This window comes from Botrytis porri, assembly GCF_014898465.1.
Source record: "Botrytis porri strain MUCL 3234 chromosome Unknown BPOR_008, whole genome shotgun sequence".
NCBI classification, from domain to species: domain Eukaryota; kingdom Fungi; phylum Ascomycota; class Leotiomycetes; order Helotiales; family Sclerotiniaceae; genus Botrytis; species Botrytis porri.
The window spans coordinates 2,234,825-2,255,027 of NW_024066082.1; the positions used below are offsets into that span (position 1 = coordinate 2,234,825).

At 33.7% G+C, this 20,203-nt stretch overlaps 5 protein-coding genes across 5 annotated transcripts; 3 read left to right on the forward strand and 2 right to left on the reverse strand.

Annotated features, from left to right (window-relative positions):
* Positions 1-1,370: 1,370 nt before the first annotated feature.
* EAF01_006758 (uncharacterized protein) lies at positions 1,371-3,125 on the reverse strand (the record flags this gene model as incomplete). The annotated part of the gene is made up of 4 exons (XM_038915012.1): positions 1,371-1,502; positions 1,568-2,141; positions 2,200-2,818; positions 2,879-3,125. 4 exons carry the CDS (start codon positions 3,123-3,125, stop codon positions 1,371-1,373), a joined length of 1,572 nt encoding a protein of 523 aa, XP_038769967.1.
* A 1,156-nt stretch (positions 3,126-4,281) lies between these two features.
* Positions 4,282-5,296, reverse strand: EAF01_006759 (uncharacterized protein; the record flags this gene model as incomplete). The annotated part of the gene is made up of 2 exons (XM_038915013.1): positions 4,282-4,470; positions 4,511-5,296. The coding sequence occupies 2 exons, from the start codon at positions 5,294-5,296 to the stop codon at positions 4,282-4,284; spliced, it is 975 nt and encodes a 324-aa protein (XP_038769968.1).
* A 1,675-nt stretch (positions 5,297-6,971) lies between these two features.
* Positions 6,972-7,768, forward strand: EAF01_006760 (uncharacterized protein; the record flags this gene model as incomplete). Its single annotated transcript, XM_038915014.1, has 3 exons — positions 6,972-7,086; positions 7,146-7,469; positions 7,530-7,768. The coding sequence occupies 3 exons, from the start codon at positions 6,972-6,974 to the stop codon at positions 7,766-7,768; spliced, it is 678 nt and encodes a 225-aa protein (XP_038769969.1).
* An 804-nt stretch (positions 7,769-8,572) lies between these two features.
* On the forward strand, positions 8,573-8,782 carry EAF01_006761 (uncharacterized protein; the record flags this gene model as incomplete). The annotated part of the gene is made up of 1 exon (XM_038915015.1): positions 8,573-8,782. The coding sequence occupies one exon, from the start codon at positions 8,573-8,575 to the stop codon at positions 8,780-8,782; it is 210 nt and encodes a 69-aa protein (XP_038769970.1).
* A 1,228-nt stretch (positions 8,783-10,010) lies between these two features.
* EAF01_006762 (uncharacterized protein) lies at positions 10,011-11,733 on the forward strand (the record flags this gene model as incomplete). The annotated part of the gene is made up of 8 exons (XM_038915016.1): positions 10,011-10,233; positions 10,294-10,393; positions 10,454-10,560; positions 10,615-10,692; positions 10,748-10,914; positions 10,968-11,052; positions 11,103-11,550; positions 11,607-11,733. 8 exons carry the CDS (start codon positions 10,011-10,013, stop codon positions 11,731-11,733), a joined length of 1,335 nt encoding a protein of 444 aa, XP_038769971.1.
* Positions 11,734-20,203: the final 8,470 nt, after the last annotated feature.

The following is a 20,203-nucleotide window of genomic DNA, read 5'->3' on the forward strand; positions in this document are numbered from 1 at the left end:
TTCAAGCTTCTGGTGTGTTGTGAATATTCTAAAATTGCTTGACCTCTGCTTATCTGCAGTCTCCCGACCGGCTTCAGTGCAGAAATCATACCGGTTGAAGAGCATGTATGAATCTTTCCCTCAATCCGATATTATGGGTAGCCGGAATTGTGAATTTGCAGCATGAGATTGATAGGTAGATTTGAAGCTTTTGTAGCTCGCAGCTTTTGAAACATCTGTATACCTATTCCTCGGAGTTGTTAGAAACATGGTCTGGCCACGTGGGTCGTGTGGATTATTCGGAAAGATGATTGCAAAGAACGTGAGAGAAAATTGGAAAGTCGCAGTGGGTAGACATGGCTTCACCACTTAAGGAGTGATTATAACGAGATCGAGTGAACTAAAACCAGTTGAGCATGAGACAAAGCTATCAAACGGTACAAAAGCAAACGGGTGGCTGGAGAGATGTGAGTCTAGAACCAACTGAATAATTTGAGGCGCCCCATCTCAGAAGACTGCAATTCCAATTTTAGATACATAAACATTCAGTATATCCATAAGCTATGATTCATACGAAAAACACGATAGTTCCGGATGGGAGAGACTTCCCTAGCGCAAGATTAGACAAGACAGGTAATGAGAATACTCATGATACATCTCTTCTGCTGCCTAAAAGGGGTCGTATAGATATTCGTTTGCTAGGTGTTTATTTGAGAATCAACTTGTGCTGCACAGTTTTTAAGACGCTAAACTATTTAGAATGAGATATTTGCTTGCCAAGAAGCTTATACTGCAAGGCATTCTATGTAAGATATGCATGACTCTGTATCTGGGTAAAGTGAGTCAACAACCGCATCTTTAGTCTACTTTATCCTCAAACTTCACGTATATCGATCTAGAATGTGTATGACTACACAATCAATATAGTGTGATATCGAATGAAGCGGGGGATTTGAGATTTTGCGGCACTTATGAGACTTTTATTTATGGCGTGATGAACAGAAGGATTGAGAGATTCAACCCCAAGGCTATGAAGCGGTATTGGTTAATTTTCGAATTGGAAACTTACAGATGGCGACATGCATCTGTCTAACAAGATAATAAAATCCCGGATCTGTTCTATTTTATAGGGTGTGAAGTCAAAGTTCTCAGTGACTTCGAATTAGATTTTAGGAAAGGCACCAGAGTTTAACATACAACAACACAATTAAGTAATAGATTCTGAGCTAATGATCTCGGAAATCATAGTATAGAGTAGATCAACCCCGCACCCTTCCTTTTCCGTTAAAGCATGATCCTAAACCTAGGGATAATCACAATGAAATGAAACTTTTGTCTTTGAAAACCCACATGACAACTGATTTTTCCTCATGATACTATTCTGATGCATCTCAAACCTTACGCTTTTCTAGATCAAGCCAGATATTCTGCCAATGAAATAAACCGCCTGCTGTAACACGCTTGGGTGGACCAGGTATTTCCTTACTCGATGCACATAACTTGAAGTCAAAACTACGAAAGAACTAGATAGTGTGTTTGTCAGTAGATGTTAAATTATCAATTGCTTGGTAGCAGAAAAGAGACATACCATCAAAGGACCTTTCATCAACTCCATATACGCAAGGTCCTTGCCTAAGCATATTCTTGATCCATATCCCCAAGTGAAATTGTACTTCTCAAAAAGCTTCGCCTTTTCATCATTTTCAAGCCATCGTTCGGGGCGAAAAGTCTCGGCATCTTCACCATATATTTCCTTGTCGCGGTTTGCAAAATAGGCAGAACAGCTGATTTCAGTACCGACTGGAATTACTTTGCCATCAATTACTAGAGGAGGTTGATGGGCCATTACTTCTCGAGGAAAAAGTACTGGTGAGGATGGGGTAAGTCGAAGAGCTTCTTTTATGCATGCAACATAAAACGGACAATGCTTTGAAACTTCTGCGGCTGTTGGAACAGGCTGTGAAAGATTTCCGGCCGCAAATCCGGCATCTATCTCAGCCACCATTCGTTTATAATCACCAGGCGACGAGAGGATATCGGTTACAATGGAGCTGAAGGATGTACCCGTAGTATCTGCTCCGGCAATTAGGACAACCAAAACTTCGGCCTCCAATTCATCTCGGCTCATAGGGTTTCCTTCGGGTGTTCTGGCCTCGAAAAATCTTTAGATAATTTATAGATTAGCTGGCTGCCGAATCCTGAAGGGCTAAGAGGACTCACGATTTTAGAATATCTACACGATCTCTTCTTTTTCCTTCCTCAATTTCTGTAATTCTCGCATTGATGATTTTATTTCTCCATCTCATCAGCTGACCCATGCCATTCTTCATATCTGGTGTCGCGGTAAAGAACCGACCTAATGGCCCTGATGTTACCCATTCTACAAAGGGGTATAAATGCGCCATGACACCAAATATCTCAATGCCATCATGTACACTTTGAATCAATCCGCCCACATCTTCTCCATTCTCGACAAAGCCTAAAGCTTGCCCGAATCCCACTTCACTGATTGTGTCAAATGCAAAGTAAGTAGCCCAACTTGCCATATTCACAGGTTTTCGAGTCTCGACAAAAAGCTCATTCAGTCTCGTAAGCCATGCCGAGACTATCTTATCAACGAGGGGCTCGGCTTTTATTATCTTTGAGTATGAGTAAGGAGGTCCTATAAGTCTTCGACGATAAGAATGTGCTTGATGGTCGCGAATACTTATAACAGGTTCAGCAGGGAAACCTCCATTGCTGTAGAATCTGGATTTGACTGCATTGCGGTGATAAATGATGGGTAGAGCGAGGGCTGATTTGACTAGGAGAGTTGTGGGTGAAATGCGTATTACAGGAGCTATACATGCAATGTTTATTAGTGACTATCATCTTCAAAGGTAAATGACATCATAAGCACCTTTCGTTTCTTTGAAGAGATTCTCATAGACTACCAACTCGCTTTGATTGTAGCTCTGATAAGTATACCAAAGTCTGGTAACGGTACCCCAGAATGGACCTGGATAGTTTTTAAGAGGATGGAAGAAACGATAGTAGACAATCTGATACAGAAAACTGGCTAAAATCCAGCCAATAATCGAGCAAATTCCATTGAAAAGGGTCAAATAGGAAGTGAGATTTGCTGATATTGTCCGAGGGGTCTCCATTATGATATGTCTTCGTATAAATAGCTCTGACAGACTTAAGATTCAATCAACCTGGTTAGAAAGATTATATGAGTGATGCAGAGAGGTCGACGATTGAAGATTTCAATGTGAGGAGTTCTTGATAGATAGTAATGTATTTACAAACAAGCTTGCATCCTTTTATGAACAATTTCTTCTTTCGTGTATGGCAATGACGAATTGGTCTTACTTCCGTGGGATTTTCGACTCATATTCACTAATACTCACTCACTGTACAACATGAACTCCCTTTACCCCGCTCCATGGAACATTGAGAGCTCATGGCTTGGAAGAGGTCGCTTATTATACTTGCTATGATACCTAGATATGTATAGACGTCAATACTATTCATCGTGGAGTAAATGAAGGGGTAGGCTTAATTCTTGCTCAGTCTGTGGTTAGACGTCTTTGGACTCAGACAGTATTATTAATAAGACTACTTTGATTGAATTGGCTTTAGATGAATAGGTTAATTGGGCGGTGACCAGAAATAGCTACTAACGGCAGAATCTCTGACCGACGTTGAATTTTGAACATACGCGACAGACAGTTAGAAATGATAAATTTCCGCAGATTTCTCTAGCAAAGGTATGTACAAACTGAAGAAAGCACCTGAGTACTTGATTGCTACGTCTGTATGGTTCCAGAGAAAGGATAATTCATACTGACTATAAAGTTGGTGCTACAGAGCTCGAGAGATCTCCCTCGCGTCGCATACACTCGACCACAATTCATTTCGACTAATTGAACCTCAAGCTAAGCCTTTCATTACATTACGATATCGGCATTTAGATTAAGCAATCTCCATGATACTCGAGATGGCAAAACTTCTGTATTATTCGCACACAGTCACGATATCGGGCCCTAGTTTCAAGAAGGATATGTCAATGGACGCATTAGAAATGATCATTGCAATGTGCTGGAATTGATCCCTCTATTCATTGTCTACTCTCTTCCACACCCATTTTAAATCCTTTGTGCCTCTACATGCTTCAGGGGGTATCTCTATAATATATGCCAAACAAGATGCAAACCAAAAATACAAAATAATACAGGCTGAGCAAGTGGTTTTGGGAATGTTGCAACTTGACTCGAAGGAGGTGAAATACAGTTAGCGGAGCTAAGGACATTGATGGTCTTAGGAACATTTGCGCTTCGCGGGGCGACAAGGTGTATCCAAGAGATTGTTGAGTAATGGATGGCTTCTGACAGGAGAGACACCATTAAAATCCCTCACATCTCGAGCCTCCTTTGAGATATCCTCTGTTGCTGGCCATGTGGATTGTTCGTTCTGCCCGCCAATCACAATATTGGCTGCTTTGGAGGTCTGTTGAAGATTGGATGCTCCGAACGCTCGAACGTGTCACCTTCTTTGTAGGCCTCTCGGGAGCACCCGTGGAAGCTGGTTTAGTTGCCCGCGCAGGCGCAACTTGTCGCTGTCCGAAACCGAAGCTTTGAGGCAAATTCTCTGAAATCTGTTGGATATCTGTAGTTGATTTTACTTGGAAATTATTGCAGAAGGTATGTTGTTGTCCATTTGTAGAAAACATCATGACGCAATACTTGCAATTCACGCCTGTCATTACGGCGTGTATTGTACACCTTATCATATAAGATGGCGTCAATTCGTGAAACCTTTTTTGTTTCAACTCCTTTAGGTCGATGCCACTATCCATTGGGTTCCACCGAATCCTGTCCAATTTCTCAGGGTCGCGAATCAATGCCCCATGTGTATTAACCAATCGCCCGTCCTGGCGCAAGAATACAAATCTCTCTCCTTTGTCAGGCGTATAATTTATGGTGTATACCACGTCTTCGAAATTTAGATCTTGGAGTGACGTGGTCGTGGAATAGCGTACGCGGGCGTCCTTGAATCCCTCAGATGAGACTTTGTAACTGGAGTCGACCAGCTGACCCTTCCTGGCCAAGAAGTAGACCACAGATACATAGTGTTTGCCGTCTCTCTGATTTCTCCACGTGTCTTCATTTCTATATCCTTTACCGCTGAAGCGCCTGACTGAAGAATTGATTTCCTGGTAGGTGACTATACCAACTGTATACTTCAAAGGGCGGCAGGTGATGAAGTCTTCCTGGGACCTTAGCCAGACAGCGCCTTTTACAATATGTGCTTTGTTGTGGCGTAGTTGACACATTTTTAGGTGATGAAACTCTATCCGCAGTGCTTCGGAGATATATGTGTTGAGGCACATACTTCTACTCATTATCAAATAATCAGGAACAAATTCTCTATCTTGATTCACTAGTCTTTAGACAACAGCTATCAATCTCTCCATAGGATTAGCGAAACACTGCACGATTTCTTCGTGATAAAGTTTCAGCTCATTCGCCAGACCTAGCATTAAAAGGCAGAATGGCCGCGGGTCTTTCGAGATTCCAAAATAATTGTTGTATCCTTTGTTGAACGAGTTCAAAGCGTGTTGGGTACCTGTCAACTTGTAGGTGACCATACACTTATAGAATCACTGTTAGTATGAAACCAAAAATACCTACTTCGATATGATAGGATCTTGGACTAAAGCATTCTGCACCTGTTCATGTGCAATCGTTGAGCGTCCCGGTGGTACTGGAACGATAACCTCGATTTTTAGGTCTTCGAGGTTTGGTATCATCCCCTTTCTCAGAGCTGGCAAATTGCCGAAGGAGTCATAAATCAGCTCTTTATACACAATCGACACTCAGTCCCGCGAGAGGTCCTCCCTCGTTTTGTTCAATTTCTCTAGCCTTGCTAGCATTGGTTTCTGAAGTGAGGCGGTGACCGGGTTCCTAATGTCGTGGAAAAGTAGCTTCCATAGAGGGAAAAATCGCTCTGTGTTGAATGGTATTGCGCTGTCCAGCAGCATCCTCAATTCGTTAGCAGTCACTGGCAAAGCCTCCTCCTGATTGTTTTCGTTATAGTAGAGTGCTGTCGGAGAAAACTCATCTCCACTTCCCCAAGAGCCCTTCCAGTCGGCAAACAGGAAAGGTTCTGGCTCATGCTGGTGCCCAAGCTTTTGATCGCCGCTCGGAATTAGTAAATCGGCAACCGCACCCCTGGTAGTTCCCATGTCTATGCCCATGATCAATCTACCTTTCGACGCCGACTGATCATTGACGACACTTTTCGATTCCATAGCAGACATTTTCGGAGTATAAATTAGTCCAAGTAGGTAGAACACAAAGGTGCTCAGTGCTGGATGTTACATAGGGATCTGTTATCATCAAATTTTCTTCACCAGGCTATGCCAAGCTAATCGAAATATGTATGCTAGGACAAGTGTAAAGCTTGTGAACGACTATGCTCAGAGACAGTCCTGTCCCGCGCTTGTGCAACTAACGTGCCACATTACATTATAGTAACTATTAGCTAGTGCATATTCCCAGTTTGAATGGTTACACAGCATTAGATCCTTTCTGAATTACTGAGTTGTCACCAAAACAGCTCACCTAATTCGTCAATCCGTACTTTGCCATGTGCATATTCTGCTACATGTTAACTGGGGTCATTCAAGACGCCTTCTTCAAGAGTGCTATACCACCATTAATTAATGCAAACTGGCTTGAAAAGACTGGATGTCAAGGGCTTTCATTTGTATCTGCCTAACTGCAGTGTTAGTGGCGTGGTCTTGTCTCACATACCGATTGTTACCAGTTTTGCAACAAGGATTGAGAGCACCAAAGACTGCAAGATCACCTCACCGAGCTGTTCCCTTGCCTTCAAGATGATAGATCGTTATCCATTGAGATAACTAACGTTCTTCACAACAAGATTTTACTTTGTTGTTTCACATCCAATACACAAGGAAGATAATCTACTTCCCAGACAACAAAATGGCAATGTCAGTCTTTGCCCCAAATATGAGCCCCATTACCGAAAATCTGCCTGTCAGTGCCGCTGAAGTACAGCCACTAATTGGCAGCTCAGCTAGTGAGAGGAATCTTCGTGGTAGGAATTTTGATGCTTTAGACTTATATCTGCCGCACAAAATGCTAACAAAGCCCTAGAATTAATCAAATCGCCTATAGTGGCTCCCACAGTAGAGGAACTCGCATCTCATCCAAGTACTACTGACTCTAGTCTTTCAACCATCACGAATATATCCAAAGCACAGCAAATTACATCATCGGATTCGTTCATCACCATATCATTGCAAGAGCAGATTGCGAAAGCACTAGTTTTGCCAAGACTCAAGCGTCACCATGCTATGCCAGCTTATTTTTCCGTTAAGGGTAACCTCAACTCGAAACTTTCTCATCTTAGGACGCGCCGATGCACGCAATGCGAGCGACACAGGCTGCAATATCTAAAGGAAAGCGCCCATATGGCATGTAATTCATGCAAATATTCTAGAAAAAAGTGAGTCTTTAACACCCAATTTTTGAAGGCAGACAGACTCTTGAACTTTAAGGCATCGGACAAGAACAAGGCCTCTGAGCAGTCCAATACAGAAGTGTCTCAAATTCGGGGTCTAATAGCACTTGAACACAGATCTGTCTATGAACGTCAATCGACTGACGACACAATACCTCAACCAAAATTCGGTGAATTCATTGGCCTTGTCGACATATACCACGGTTTACGCACAGAGACAAACAGAAACATTATGGTCCAACAGGATTGGATTTAGGTATCTCGAAAGGGAAAATGATGCACAATCACATGCCTTTGTGAGGCAAAGCTGCGATATAGACAACATTCGTTCTAGACTCGGTAGAGCAAGCATCAATGACGACAAGATCACCAGTCCTTAGCATGTCTAGAAACATTGATGCTCCAATACACTGAACTGGTAAAAGGTAGTGCTATGGCACCATTGGCTAGGGCCAAAAACTTCTGGGAACCTGTTTGCATTGAGGATGAAAAAGTTCCGGCTTCGAATGCTGGCACAACGTTGGCTAACATTCGCGGCTTATTGGATGTTCCAACTGCGGTACTTATCAGGCACAAGGTTGACTATCCTTTGCTGAAGACGCATTTGAAACCATTGAATTTTTTGAAGGGAGTAGTTGCATACATTATATGCGATTTTACTTTCCTAGGAAGCTCAGCTTTCGGTGACGATACAATATTGTAGAAGACAGCATACCTTTGTAGGATAAGACGCCACCTGCTTTTCTAGAAAGATTTCACTGATCAATTGATTGCAGGCTTTTCCAAGCACGTTGCAGATTTATTTTTGCAGGAATATCACCGGCAAATGGCAGAGACCCAGCCTTTTGAAGACCGCATGAAATTGCGTCGCACGAGCATGTCAGAAAAAATGAATATGATCATGCAGCCCTTGATGCTGGTGATAATACGAACAGTTTTCACGAAAGCATGGCAAAAGTGGGCAATGAGCTGCACACCATCATAGGTTCATACAAAGGAGAGTTTGAAAGCATTTGGGCGCCTCCAGATTCAAAGTTCAACTCAAGTATACACGCCCTGGATGACTCCCAATTGTATCCGAACTTTTGTTACCGAAGGTGGAGATATCCTCGTAACCACATGTTTTGGAGTCAGGTACAAAGCTCCAGGTATAGACTGGAGAGTTCGTTTCCCCGCAAAAGCAATCTTAGCCACACCAACCATGGTAAGATCAATAGCCAAGCGCGGTCGGGAGGAAGATGTGCCGCCTGCTCGGAAGTCTCGAAAATGATCTCCCTTGATTATCACAACGCGGATAAATCATTTTAGACACCTTATTTGAGCTTTACAATTCACTTTACAGCCGTTGTGTTATTTTTTGTCACAGATTAACTTCTGGCATTCTAACGTTACCTAAATTCTAAACACGTATAATGTAGAGCTCAGCCAATCATTTTGCATCTCCTTTTCTTGGCGGGTTGGCAGCAGGTTCGAAGCTCAATTGATATTTCTTTTCATTCCGTTGTCATACTCGTTAAATGAAGGGGCTTACTCATTTAACATTTCGGTACGGCGGCGAGATATCCGAATCGCAATTAATTCTCTCAAGATTAAAGTCTAGTTGTTTCTTGGTTGGGATCGAAAAATAGAAAGACTACCTCGGGTGAGAATAGGATATCTCTGCATGGTGTCAATGATTTTCGTTGGCTTGGTTACAGTGCATTTAGGCAGTCTATTTAACCTTAGTAACCACGTTTCCCAACAGTCATGGATTGATTAACAACAAATCATACTCGTACAACGTGTAAACCGGCAAGTCGCCGGAAAAGCTTGTATTCATTTTGTCATTACCCCGGATTTCCCCAGACTTTAGTCTCTTTTGGCTCTCGAGCCTTGTGACCCCACGTTTTATGGGGTCGGAAATGTTGAGAAATTTTCCACCTACAAGGAGAGTCCATTAGCCGAATCGACGGTCTAATTTCCTCTTTTTGCAAACCTTTGTCAGAAGATAGTAAATCTTAAGTAAGGATCTTAACAGGCCCTCCTTTTTCATTCATTCAAAACAAGGTTTTTATTTTTGGAAAATGGAGAAGGGCGCAAAAGTGGAAAATCGTTCGGAATTAATTTCAGCACATCGGGGTCGGTACTTTTTATGTCGTATTACGTCTTAGGACTTGAATCCACCGAGTGTCCACAGTTCAGTACCCATTTGTGTTTAAAAGTGTACATTCAATATTTATAGATGTCAAAAAATATCGCATGGATATACGTTTCCGGCTAATCTGCAATCATTGGTGGGATGGACGAGGATCTACCGTCCAAATTTCTGTATGTATTCACACTTGTTTGATAGGAAGCGTGGACAAAGTCGTTCACGGGTTCTTCTACGCGGTTGCAGATATACCGAAAATGCTGAACCCCCTTTGAATACGGAGTATTCAAAAGATACGTGATCGCCAGTTGAAATAGTCGATCTTTGCATGTACATTATTTCTTCCTCACCTCTCTCTATTGTCAAAATGAAGTCCTCGGTCTTTTCATTCGTTACTGCCTCTCTATTGGCCCTACCAGCTTTTGTGGTTGGTCAACTTTCTGGTACAGTTGGTCCTACCACTACGACAGCTCAAAAAGCTGCGGTAAAGATCTGTAACATTCTCAACTACGGTGGTGTTGCTTCTGCTACCACCGACAATGGACCTGCTATTTTGAAAGCATGGACAGCATGTATAGGCGGAGGTGAAGGTATGATATCTTAAAGTCTTCTTCGATATCGTCGTCGTGCTATTGCTAACTCATCGCAAGTCTACATTCCTTCTGGAAGTTATGGTCTCGGGACTTGGGTCACCCTCACTGGAGGAACCGGTGTTTCCATTAACTTGGAGGGAACTATCTATCGAACGGGGTAAGAGATCAAATGATTGATCAAACAATCGCGACATTCACTGACGAATATTTGTGCTAGTACTGCGAGTGGAAACATGATATTCGTCGAACACACAACCGATTTCGAATTTTACAGCGGTAACTCTAAGGGTGCTATCCAGGGTTACGGCTACGTCTTCCACTCGGGTCAGTAGTCCATTGTCTTAGTACATTTAAGTCTGTGTGCTAACTGTATGATAGCGGGCACTTACGGTCCCAGAATATTGCGTCTATTTCAAGTTACGGACTTTTCCGTTCATGGTATCGTCTTGGTTGATTGTAAGCATTCACTATTCGTTCTTTTTTATCTGCATCGTACTAATTCTTCTCATAGCCCCTGCATTCCATCTCGTACTCGACACTTGCACAAATGGCGAATTATACAACTTGGTCATTCGTGGTGGCAATGAAGGTGGTTTGGATGGCATTGATATCTGGGGAACCAACATCTGGGCACACGATATCGAAGTTACAAACAAAGATGAATGTGTTACTGTCAAGGTACGGCATCAATATCATGTCTCTAAAGAAAGAAAGTCTCTAACTGTCCACAGAGTCCTGCTAGCCATATCCTAGTCGAAAACATCTACTGCAATTGGTCAGGAGGAAGTGCCATCGGAAGTCTTGGTGCTGATACTGGTAAGCTATGTTTTTTCTCGACTATATTCTCTAACTAACACCTGTCCAAGCAATCTCCAATGTCGAGTATAACCACGTATACTCCCAAAACTGCAACCAAATGATGATGATCAAATCAAACGGTGGTTCCGGTAGCTTCAAAAGTGCAACATTCGACAATTTCATGGGACATAGCAATGCCTACACCCTTAATATTGACAGTGCCTGGACCGGGCAATCCGTCGTAGCCGGCAGTGGAGTCACCTACTCCGACTTAACTTTCTCTCACTGGCACGGTACCTGTGCAAATGGTGCAGCCAGAGCTCCTATCCAATTACTCTGTCCCGCTGCCATCCCTTGCAAGGATATCACCATTTCCAGTTTCTTTGTCTGGACTGATACCGAATCTTCGGAATTGTACAAGTGCAACAATGCTTATGGTACTGGACCTTGTCTTAATTCTGGAACCACTTACACAACTTACACTTCGACTGCAACTGTTACTTCTGTTCCTGCTGCGTAAGTCTTCAATCCTGTTTTTTGGGCTATCGAATTAAAGCTAACTCATCATTAAGTTCGTATGCCTACACCACCATGTCTGGAGAAATTTCCTCGGGCCTAGGTATTAGCGTTAGCATCGCCATCCCAACTCATCCCGCATCATACTACCCAGGTATTGCTCCTTATAGCGCGCTTGCATAGGTTGAACTCCTATTTGAGTAACTCGTTGATTGATGTTCACTGTTAATCGCCGCGATATCGTCTTGTATATCGAACTTTGTGTTCGAAATTGTAAATAATTTATTTCTTGTATATAGTCGCGCTTGAAAATTTGTATATAATACCTTGTTCTGTATTTCTGCTTTAAAATTCTGACAGTAACTCTTTTGTGTGTATGGATTTTGTGATTATTGAAGCTTTAATATTTAATAAATAAATCGGGTACCCTACTTTCAAATCACTTTCCTTTTGAATTACTTTTTATATCAAAAATGGAATTTTTAACTTTCTTATTTATAAATAAAATTTATTGAAAATTTATATATATATAATTTAAATTATTTTTAGTTTATTTTGAAAATTTTAGATTTTTAGGAATTTTCTATATTAAAATCTAGAACTTTAAAATATCGATTTTTAAATTTGTATAGAAATTATATACAAATTTGAAACTTTTATAAAATCTTTAATAATATTTTAATAAAAATTATTAAAAATAAACTATAAAATTTTATTATAAATTTATAATATATTTATTTTAAAGAATTCAAAAAAAAGAAAATTTCCTATAAATTAATATTTAAAAGAATATCCTTAAAATTACAAGGATTATTTATACTATTTTAAATTCACTATATATTATATCTTTATATCTATTAATTTTTTTTTAATTTTTATATAAATTTAAATTCAAAACTTTTAAAAAGATATATAATTTTCTTTTAATAATTATTATTAAAAAGTTATTAAAGATTTTATAAAAGTTTTAAATTTGTATATAATTCCTATATAAATTTAAAAATCGATATTTTAAAGCTTTAAATCTCAATATAGAAAATTCCTAAAATTTTCAATTTTCAAAATAAATTTAAATTAATTTAAATTATATATATTTAAATTTTTATTAAATTAGATTATATATTAATAAAGATATTAATAAATTAAAAAAGTGATTTTTGATATAAAAGAGTAATTTAAAACAGGGGTGGTTTGAAAATAGGGTGGTTGATTTAGTAGGTTATTTGACAAGGGTGATATTCGATAGTCTATTCGTGCGCTAGAAAGTACTCATGCTCCACTTAGAAGTACATCCCATAGGGTGGTACACTACAAAGTGATTAATGAATCATTTTTAGATGACATGTTACATATTTTCTTACTATAATATTGAGCGATTTATAACTATATAAAGTATAATCATTATCAGATTATTATGATATATAATAATAATTAAATCAATTTTGCCCCTTATTATAAAATATAGATTTTAAAGAAATATTGAAAGATTTTTGTTAGGACAGGGATCATGTGACTACGCTAGCGTTGACGCTAGCGTCTTCCGACACTATAGTAATACGTTTCGTAGTCCTAGCTTTTAGAACCTCAAATAATATAACAATAGTATGAATTATAATACTATATTGACTTTATCATTCTTATAATAATATTAACACTGATTAGTAATATTATAGATTAGGAGTTTAACATCTTAATTTTAATTACAATATATAGTTTAAATTAAGATTAATATTTCTTTGAAAAGTTGTAAACTTTTGTATTATTCTAATATAATTTGATATTTGTCTTTATATGAATAAGAGCGGTTGATAATATAACGGCAGCTTTTATATTAACTTTAGTCTACATTTTATTTTTCATTATAATATATATTAAAGATTAAGAATTAATAGTATTTAGTTTGAGCTTAGTATTATACTCTTTGAACTTAAACTTTGTTATATTTTAATAAAGCTAATATCTCATTATCTATTTATTATCTATTAAATACAATAGGATTATTTACAGATTCTTTTATATCTTGAGAATGTTATATCAAAAATATTGAATATCTAGTTCTAAAATAATTCAATAATATTAAATCTATCAAATCTATTATTAAATTTCTAATTCCATTAGAAACTATACCTAATAATTATAAATTAATAATAAATAAATAGAAAAATTACCCTTTTGATATTAATTATATAAATAAAAAGGAAATATAAGATTTCTACAAATATAAATTATATGAATACAAATCTAGTAATTTTTATAATAAGAAATTGTAATTGGATTATACTATAAATTTTAAGGATTTTGAATTAAAGCATTTTCTATTTATTGGAATACAATTATTATACAAATTATAATACAAACTCTATGTATATGAATTACTTATTATAAAGCATACCATCTATTTGAAACGAATAATCAATAAGGTACTAATCAATATACAATATATAATATTTCAATAATAATTAGATCCTAAAATTATAAATGTTCTTAAAAAAAAAGGGTTTCAATTTCAATTACCAAGTATACTTAAAAGAATTATAAAAAAGTTAAAAATATTATTAATTACCCCTAAAATAATTAAAATAAAAGATTCAATTAAATAAGTTATTTATAATCAAGATAAACTCCTACAAGTCTTAAGCATTATATCTAAATTATCAAGTATTAATTTATATTAATATAGTAACAAGAATAAAGGTATTAAGAAGTATAAACTATATATTCCTTTTCCATTGAAATTATTATTATAATAGTAAATACTAATGATTCAAAATCACATTATTAATCTCCCTTAATAAGTAACTATAATTAACTTATTATTTATAAAAGAGTATTATAATTTAATAAAACTAATACCTATTCGATCTATTTAATAATTCAATATTAAGGCTATCCCAATACCATTATAATTATATTCTCAATCTAATCTTTGAAATCTTGATTAAAAGCAATTGATATTAATTCTAATAAAGGTATAAATATGTTACGGGAGCTGCCTCTAGGGTCACGTGGAAGTGTCTAGAGATCTCTCGAGGTGGTTTAGACTAGACTTCAAGTAGGAATTCAATAAGGTTGTAACTGGTTGCAATTCTCGTAACTATAGTAATGAAACTAATGATTGTTCTTGAGCACGAAGCTCTACATTGTAATGAAACCCATTCCCTTATATAGATCTTCGTCCTACTTGGACAGCTGGGACAGCCGGGCGCTCCTGGAGCGCTGTCGTTCCTGAGCTGTCCATCACGGGACACTAATCCCGTGACTCTTGGTGTCCTAGCTTATTCTTTTGTCCTGGGGCTAATCCCCTGGGACATTACTAATCCTAGTGAAGCCTTCTTGCTTACTGTGTTCTGTCTTTCCTAGGACCTATTGTCCTGGGAACTATGTCCTATGTTTCTAGGGTATCCTATGACTAATACTATATACGTGCCTGAGGCTCTCCTGGGTGCCTAGCGTCCCCCGGTATACTGCAGCTGAATCACCGAGGCTTATAGTACCATTATAGCCTATACGTTGGTGATTCTACAGCCTGTTACTAATCCGTTGTAACAAAATATCCTATCAATTCAATAATAACACAATCCCATAACAACAAACCGAATAACTAATTAATAATCCACCTAATAATAACGATAATATAAACAAGGGAGAAGAAAATAATAGAAATGAAAGAAACAATATTCTAAATTAAGGTCAATATTATAGAAATAAAGAAAAAAAAAATTTAGAAAATATTAATATTACTTAAAACACTTTATCTCTTTAGAAACCTATAAATATTAATTAGCTTTTGAATAACCTTATAAAACTTTATAATAAAACTAATAAATATAACAATCAAAATAACAATTTTGCTCACAAATTCTTAATCTTTCTTAACAATTATAAACATATTAATATATCTATATTATTATTAAAGAAAACATTTTCTATTATACTTATTAATACTATACTCAACTTTTACCATATAAATCTAAATAATTTATTTAATATAATAACTAGGATTTATAATTTAATGATGTTTATATTTAAAGGTTTAGAATATAAGTATAACCTTATATAGTAATAGGAAATCATTACACTCAAAAGTATAATAATAGAATTAAATAATAAAGAAAAGATAATATTTCAATACCTATAATTTATAATTACAAAACTTTATTATATATATAAAGAATTTAGTTTTATAATAAAAATAAAAGAATTACTTTATTAAAAGATTATTATTATATATGTTTTAATATAGGTATACTCTTTAGCTTACTTTCGTCTTATTAAAAATACTTTAAGTCTTTTAAAGAAATTATATTTAGCTATTATAATATAAGAATAAGCTTATTCTAATGAAGTCATGATATTCTATACTAATTATAAGTATTATTATGATTGAGGTGGATATAATTAGAATAAAAGTTTTGAACAAGGTAATTAATATTTATTTAAATTATATATAAAGAAGAAATACTTTATTTATAAAAAGAAAGATTATTGATTAATTTGATACAATAAAAAGAAATGTAAAGAATTTCGATGTAAATATAAGGAACAATTCAAAAGTAATAATTTCAATAAAAGCTTTAAACAATTTCTTATCGAATATAAAGATTCTATTAAAGATTCTGATTTTAATATAGATAATGAAGTTATAGTTTATTTTGTATAATTCGAATTCCAAAACCTATCTATATAAGAATCATATTCAAGCTTTATTACCTAAAATAGATATCACGGTGCAAGGGATAGGTACTAGGTAAGATGTATGATATTCTACAAAGAGTGAAGAAGGAGGTGGAGAGGTGTCGACTATATAGAGGGTGGATGCCTTAGGCATCTATATAACTACGTATTGAACCCGTGACATAGATCTATAAATAAATAAAAGATTGTTAAGAACCTATTCAATAAGTTTTTTATATATACTTTAATATATTAATCTCAATTTAAAAGTATAATATATATTAGTAAATATAATATAAGGGAATTTCAAGAAATTATTATTAATATAGCTATAGTATAATAATTAATAATGGATTATAAGTAGTATGTAATATATAAGATAATAATTAAGGATATTACCTTAAATATAAAAATAATAGGAGTTATGAGTATAGTATTCAGAATTAATAAAGTCGAATTAATTGGTTCAATATAATTAAACTTATTATTAGGAATTATCGAATTTCATATTATGAATATAGAAATATTGTTTTATTATCCCTTAAAGATATAAACAGGCTTGATATATATTATAATAACATTCTTGATATAATTATTATAAATAATATAAAAGAACGATTTCTATGTATTTATTATAATGAATATGTAATATTCTTGTAGCATATAAATATATAACAATTTATATAATAATTTATTGATAATAATACATACTACCTTATCAATATAGAATTATAATATCTATACTATTGCTTCAGTTATTTATCAGCATATAGGCTTTTACAAGTACTCTAATAAGCTGGTTATAATAATGTTATATAAGTTAAGATTAACAAATTTATTAAATTTTATTAATATTATTAAAAGTATAGAAAATTATTAGATCGATTTAAATTCAATTTATAAAATAATATTGATTTTAATTATTTAATTATAATAAATATAATATATATTAATATTAATTCTATCTTATATATTATTAATGAAGGTATATAATTCTAAGTAGTATAATGATTAGACAACATTATTGTAAAGTATATCTTCAATATATTTTAAAAATGTTAGATGGATATTTATATTAACTCTTTAGATTATATTATATATGATATTAGAAAGAATTTTGTTAGTAAGGAATTTATATAATATATAGCAATTATATTGATTAGAATGAAAAGTGTACTAATTATAGTTTATTAATTAATCAAAAATTGTTGAATACTATTATATAATTATTAGATAAATATATAATATTATTATTGATGAATTAGAGATTTTTATAATAAGAGAGATGATATTATAAATGACTATTAAAATAATAAATGATACTATAGAATCAGACGGATTAGTTCTAATGTTTTTAGTATTTAGAGTATATTTATGAATAATCGACCTTAACTTATTAGCATTTATAATCCTATAATAGTAAATTGTAATTAAAAAGGTAATGAATGAAATTAATAAGTTATAATGTAAAGAATGTGGGATTCCGGGGGAATCCCGGCCGGGGCCGAAGGTCACGCTTATATAATATATCATGTCATATGATGAGAAACCGGACCTCTTCGAGCCCGGTAAGGGCCCTATAGGTATTTAAAATCCCTATATATACTACCCTTCGGGTAGTAGGCAATAGGGATAACGAATATAATTCAACTCTTCTTATAATACTATGTGATTCACCTCATATGAATAATAAGATAGGTATTAGATATATTAAATTAATATAATGAATTATTTATAATAATATTATACAATCTATTCATTAATTTAAAGGTTTAAATATAAAAAGAACATAAAGACTGAATAAGTCCGTACTATTTATTAGAAATAAAAGATGAGATATATATTATACAATTAACAAGTAGCTCAATAAAGTTTTATATTATCTAATTAAATTATATATAAAAGAAGAGAATTGACTTTAAAATTAACTTTATAAAGAACCTATTAAACTAATATAAGTAACAAAATTAATACAACCTAAACAATCTATTAAAAATATATAAAAGGTATAATTAATATAAATGATATAAAATATATTATATAAATTTTTTTTATTGAAAATTAATAAAATTAAATTAATTACTTTATTGACTATTATATAAAGTAGAAATAAAAAGGAAACTCTTTTAAATTTGTTTAAAAACCCTTAGCTTCTACGATTATTAATTCTTCAAATTGTAATTTCTATACTAATAATCTCTTTTATAAACGAAAATATTAATTATATTGAATTTAAGAAATAAACATTAAACCTAATATTCTATTTCTCAAATAATAATAAACTTAATAATATTAAATATACAAACTACTTCATAGCATTTATTAATAATTCAATATCAATAATTTTCGTTGAATTAAAACAAAAAGAAATTAATAATTTAATAAAAAATAATGTTTTTTAATTTAAAAAGATTATAAATGTACTTGAAAATATAAGAATATTTAATTTATAATTTATTAATGAAATAAAAAATGAGAAAATTAATAAAACATTCCTAAAATCTTGATTAATAATATAAGTATAAAAGAATTAAGGAAAAGATACTATTTTAATATAATTATTTATAATATAACGAGTTAGTTAATGAATTATATTATTAATAATAACTGTGACACTTTGCCATAAAAAAACTGCGAGAGCAGAATATAATTTATTCTTAGAATCTATAACTATAGAATCAAGAGTAAAGTGCTTATAAAGCGCATCTATATATTAGTTATATATATATGATTATGTATATACACGTATATGTATATAAGCGATTGTAATTGTGATTAGGGTTAATCTATAATATTACCTTCTCTTTCAAAAAAGTTTGCTTTTAAGCTTTATAATTATTTATTTAATCTATACATTAATAATTATAATAAAGTATTGTTATTTATATGATTAAATAATGTAATAAATCGATTTGAGTATAAACTTTCTTTTTTATAATAAGAAGGTATATGAAAAGTAAAGTATATTGTTTTATAATTTTAATAATGACTTGAATTTTTGGAATATATAGATCTTTTTAATTTTCTTATCTCTTTTAATTATTTTATCTCTTCTTATTCTTTATTATTAATATGTCTTTAATATTATTGAGAACTTATAGTAGTAAGAATAAGCTGTTATTAGTATAGTTGAAGTAATAGGAAGTAGTATATATAATAATAAATTGTTTATTATATCTTTTATATTTTCAATATTAATATATTCTATTAATAATTTATAATGAAATAAAGAGTTATATCTTCTATTTCATAGAATAAGTATTCTGTTATAAAAAGATTAAATAATGATAAAGATGTTTTAGAATTCAAATTAGAGAATTATAATAATAATAAATTAGATTATAAAGATAACATGGTTTAATACCGAGTGTGTTACGACGGTCCTTGCGAAGTGCCGCGTCATATGACTATGAACAGGTGACAAAGCGTCAAGGAGTTGTAGCACTCCTGGAACGCAGTGAGGTCTATAGCGATTCAGTTTATAAAAAGGTTTCAAGGAATATAATAAAGAACGAAGGTTTATATAAGGGAACAAGTTTCATTATAATATAGAGCTTCGTGCTTAAGAACAATTATTAGTTTTATTATTATAATTACAAGAATTACAATTAATTATTAACCTTATTGAATTCCTATTTGAAGTCTAATCTAAACCACTTCAAGAGATCTCTAGCCACTTCCACATAACCCTAAAGGCAGCTCCTGTAACAGAGTGCACCATATCACCGAATACACTATTTTTACCTCAATTTACACTCTTCAATTTTAACACACGATTTATCAATCATTTATTATATAATCAAACAGAAAAGAAGCTCAAATACTTTTAGTTATCAAAACTATTCAAAAAGATAAGAAACTCAGCATTTGAAAGGCTATTAAACTATATAATATAACATATATAATACTTCTCTATAGAATGAATAGTTTACTTCCTTATATAGAAATTCAAGTAAATAATTATAAAATAACTGATTTA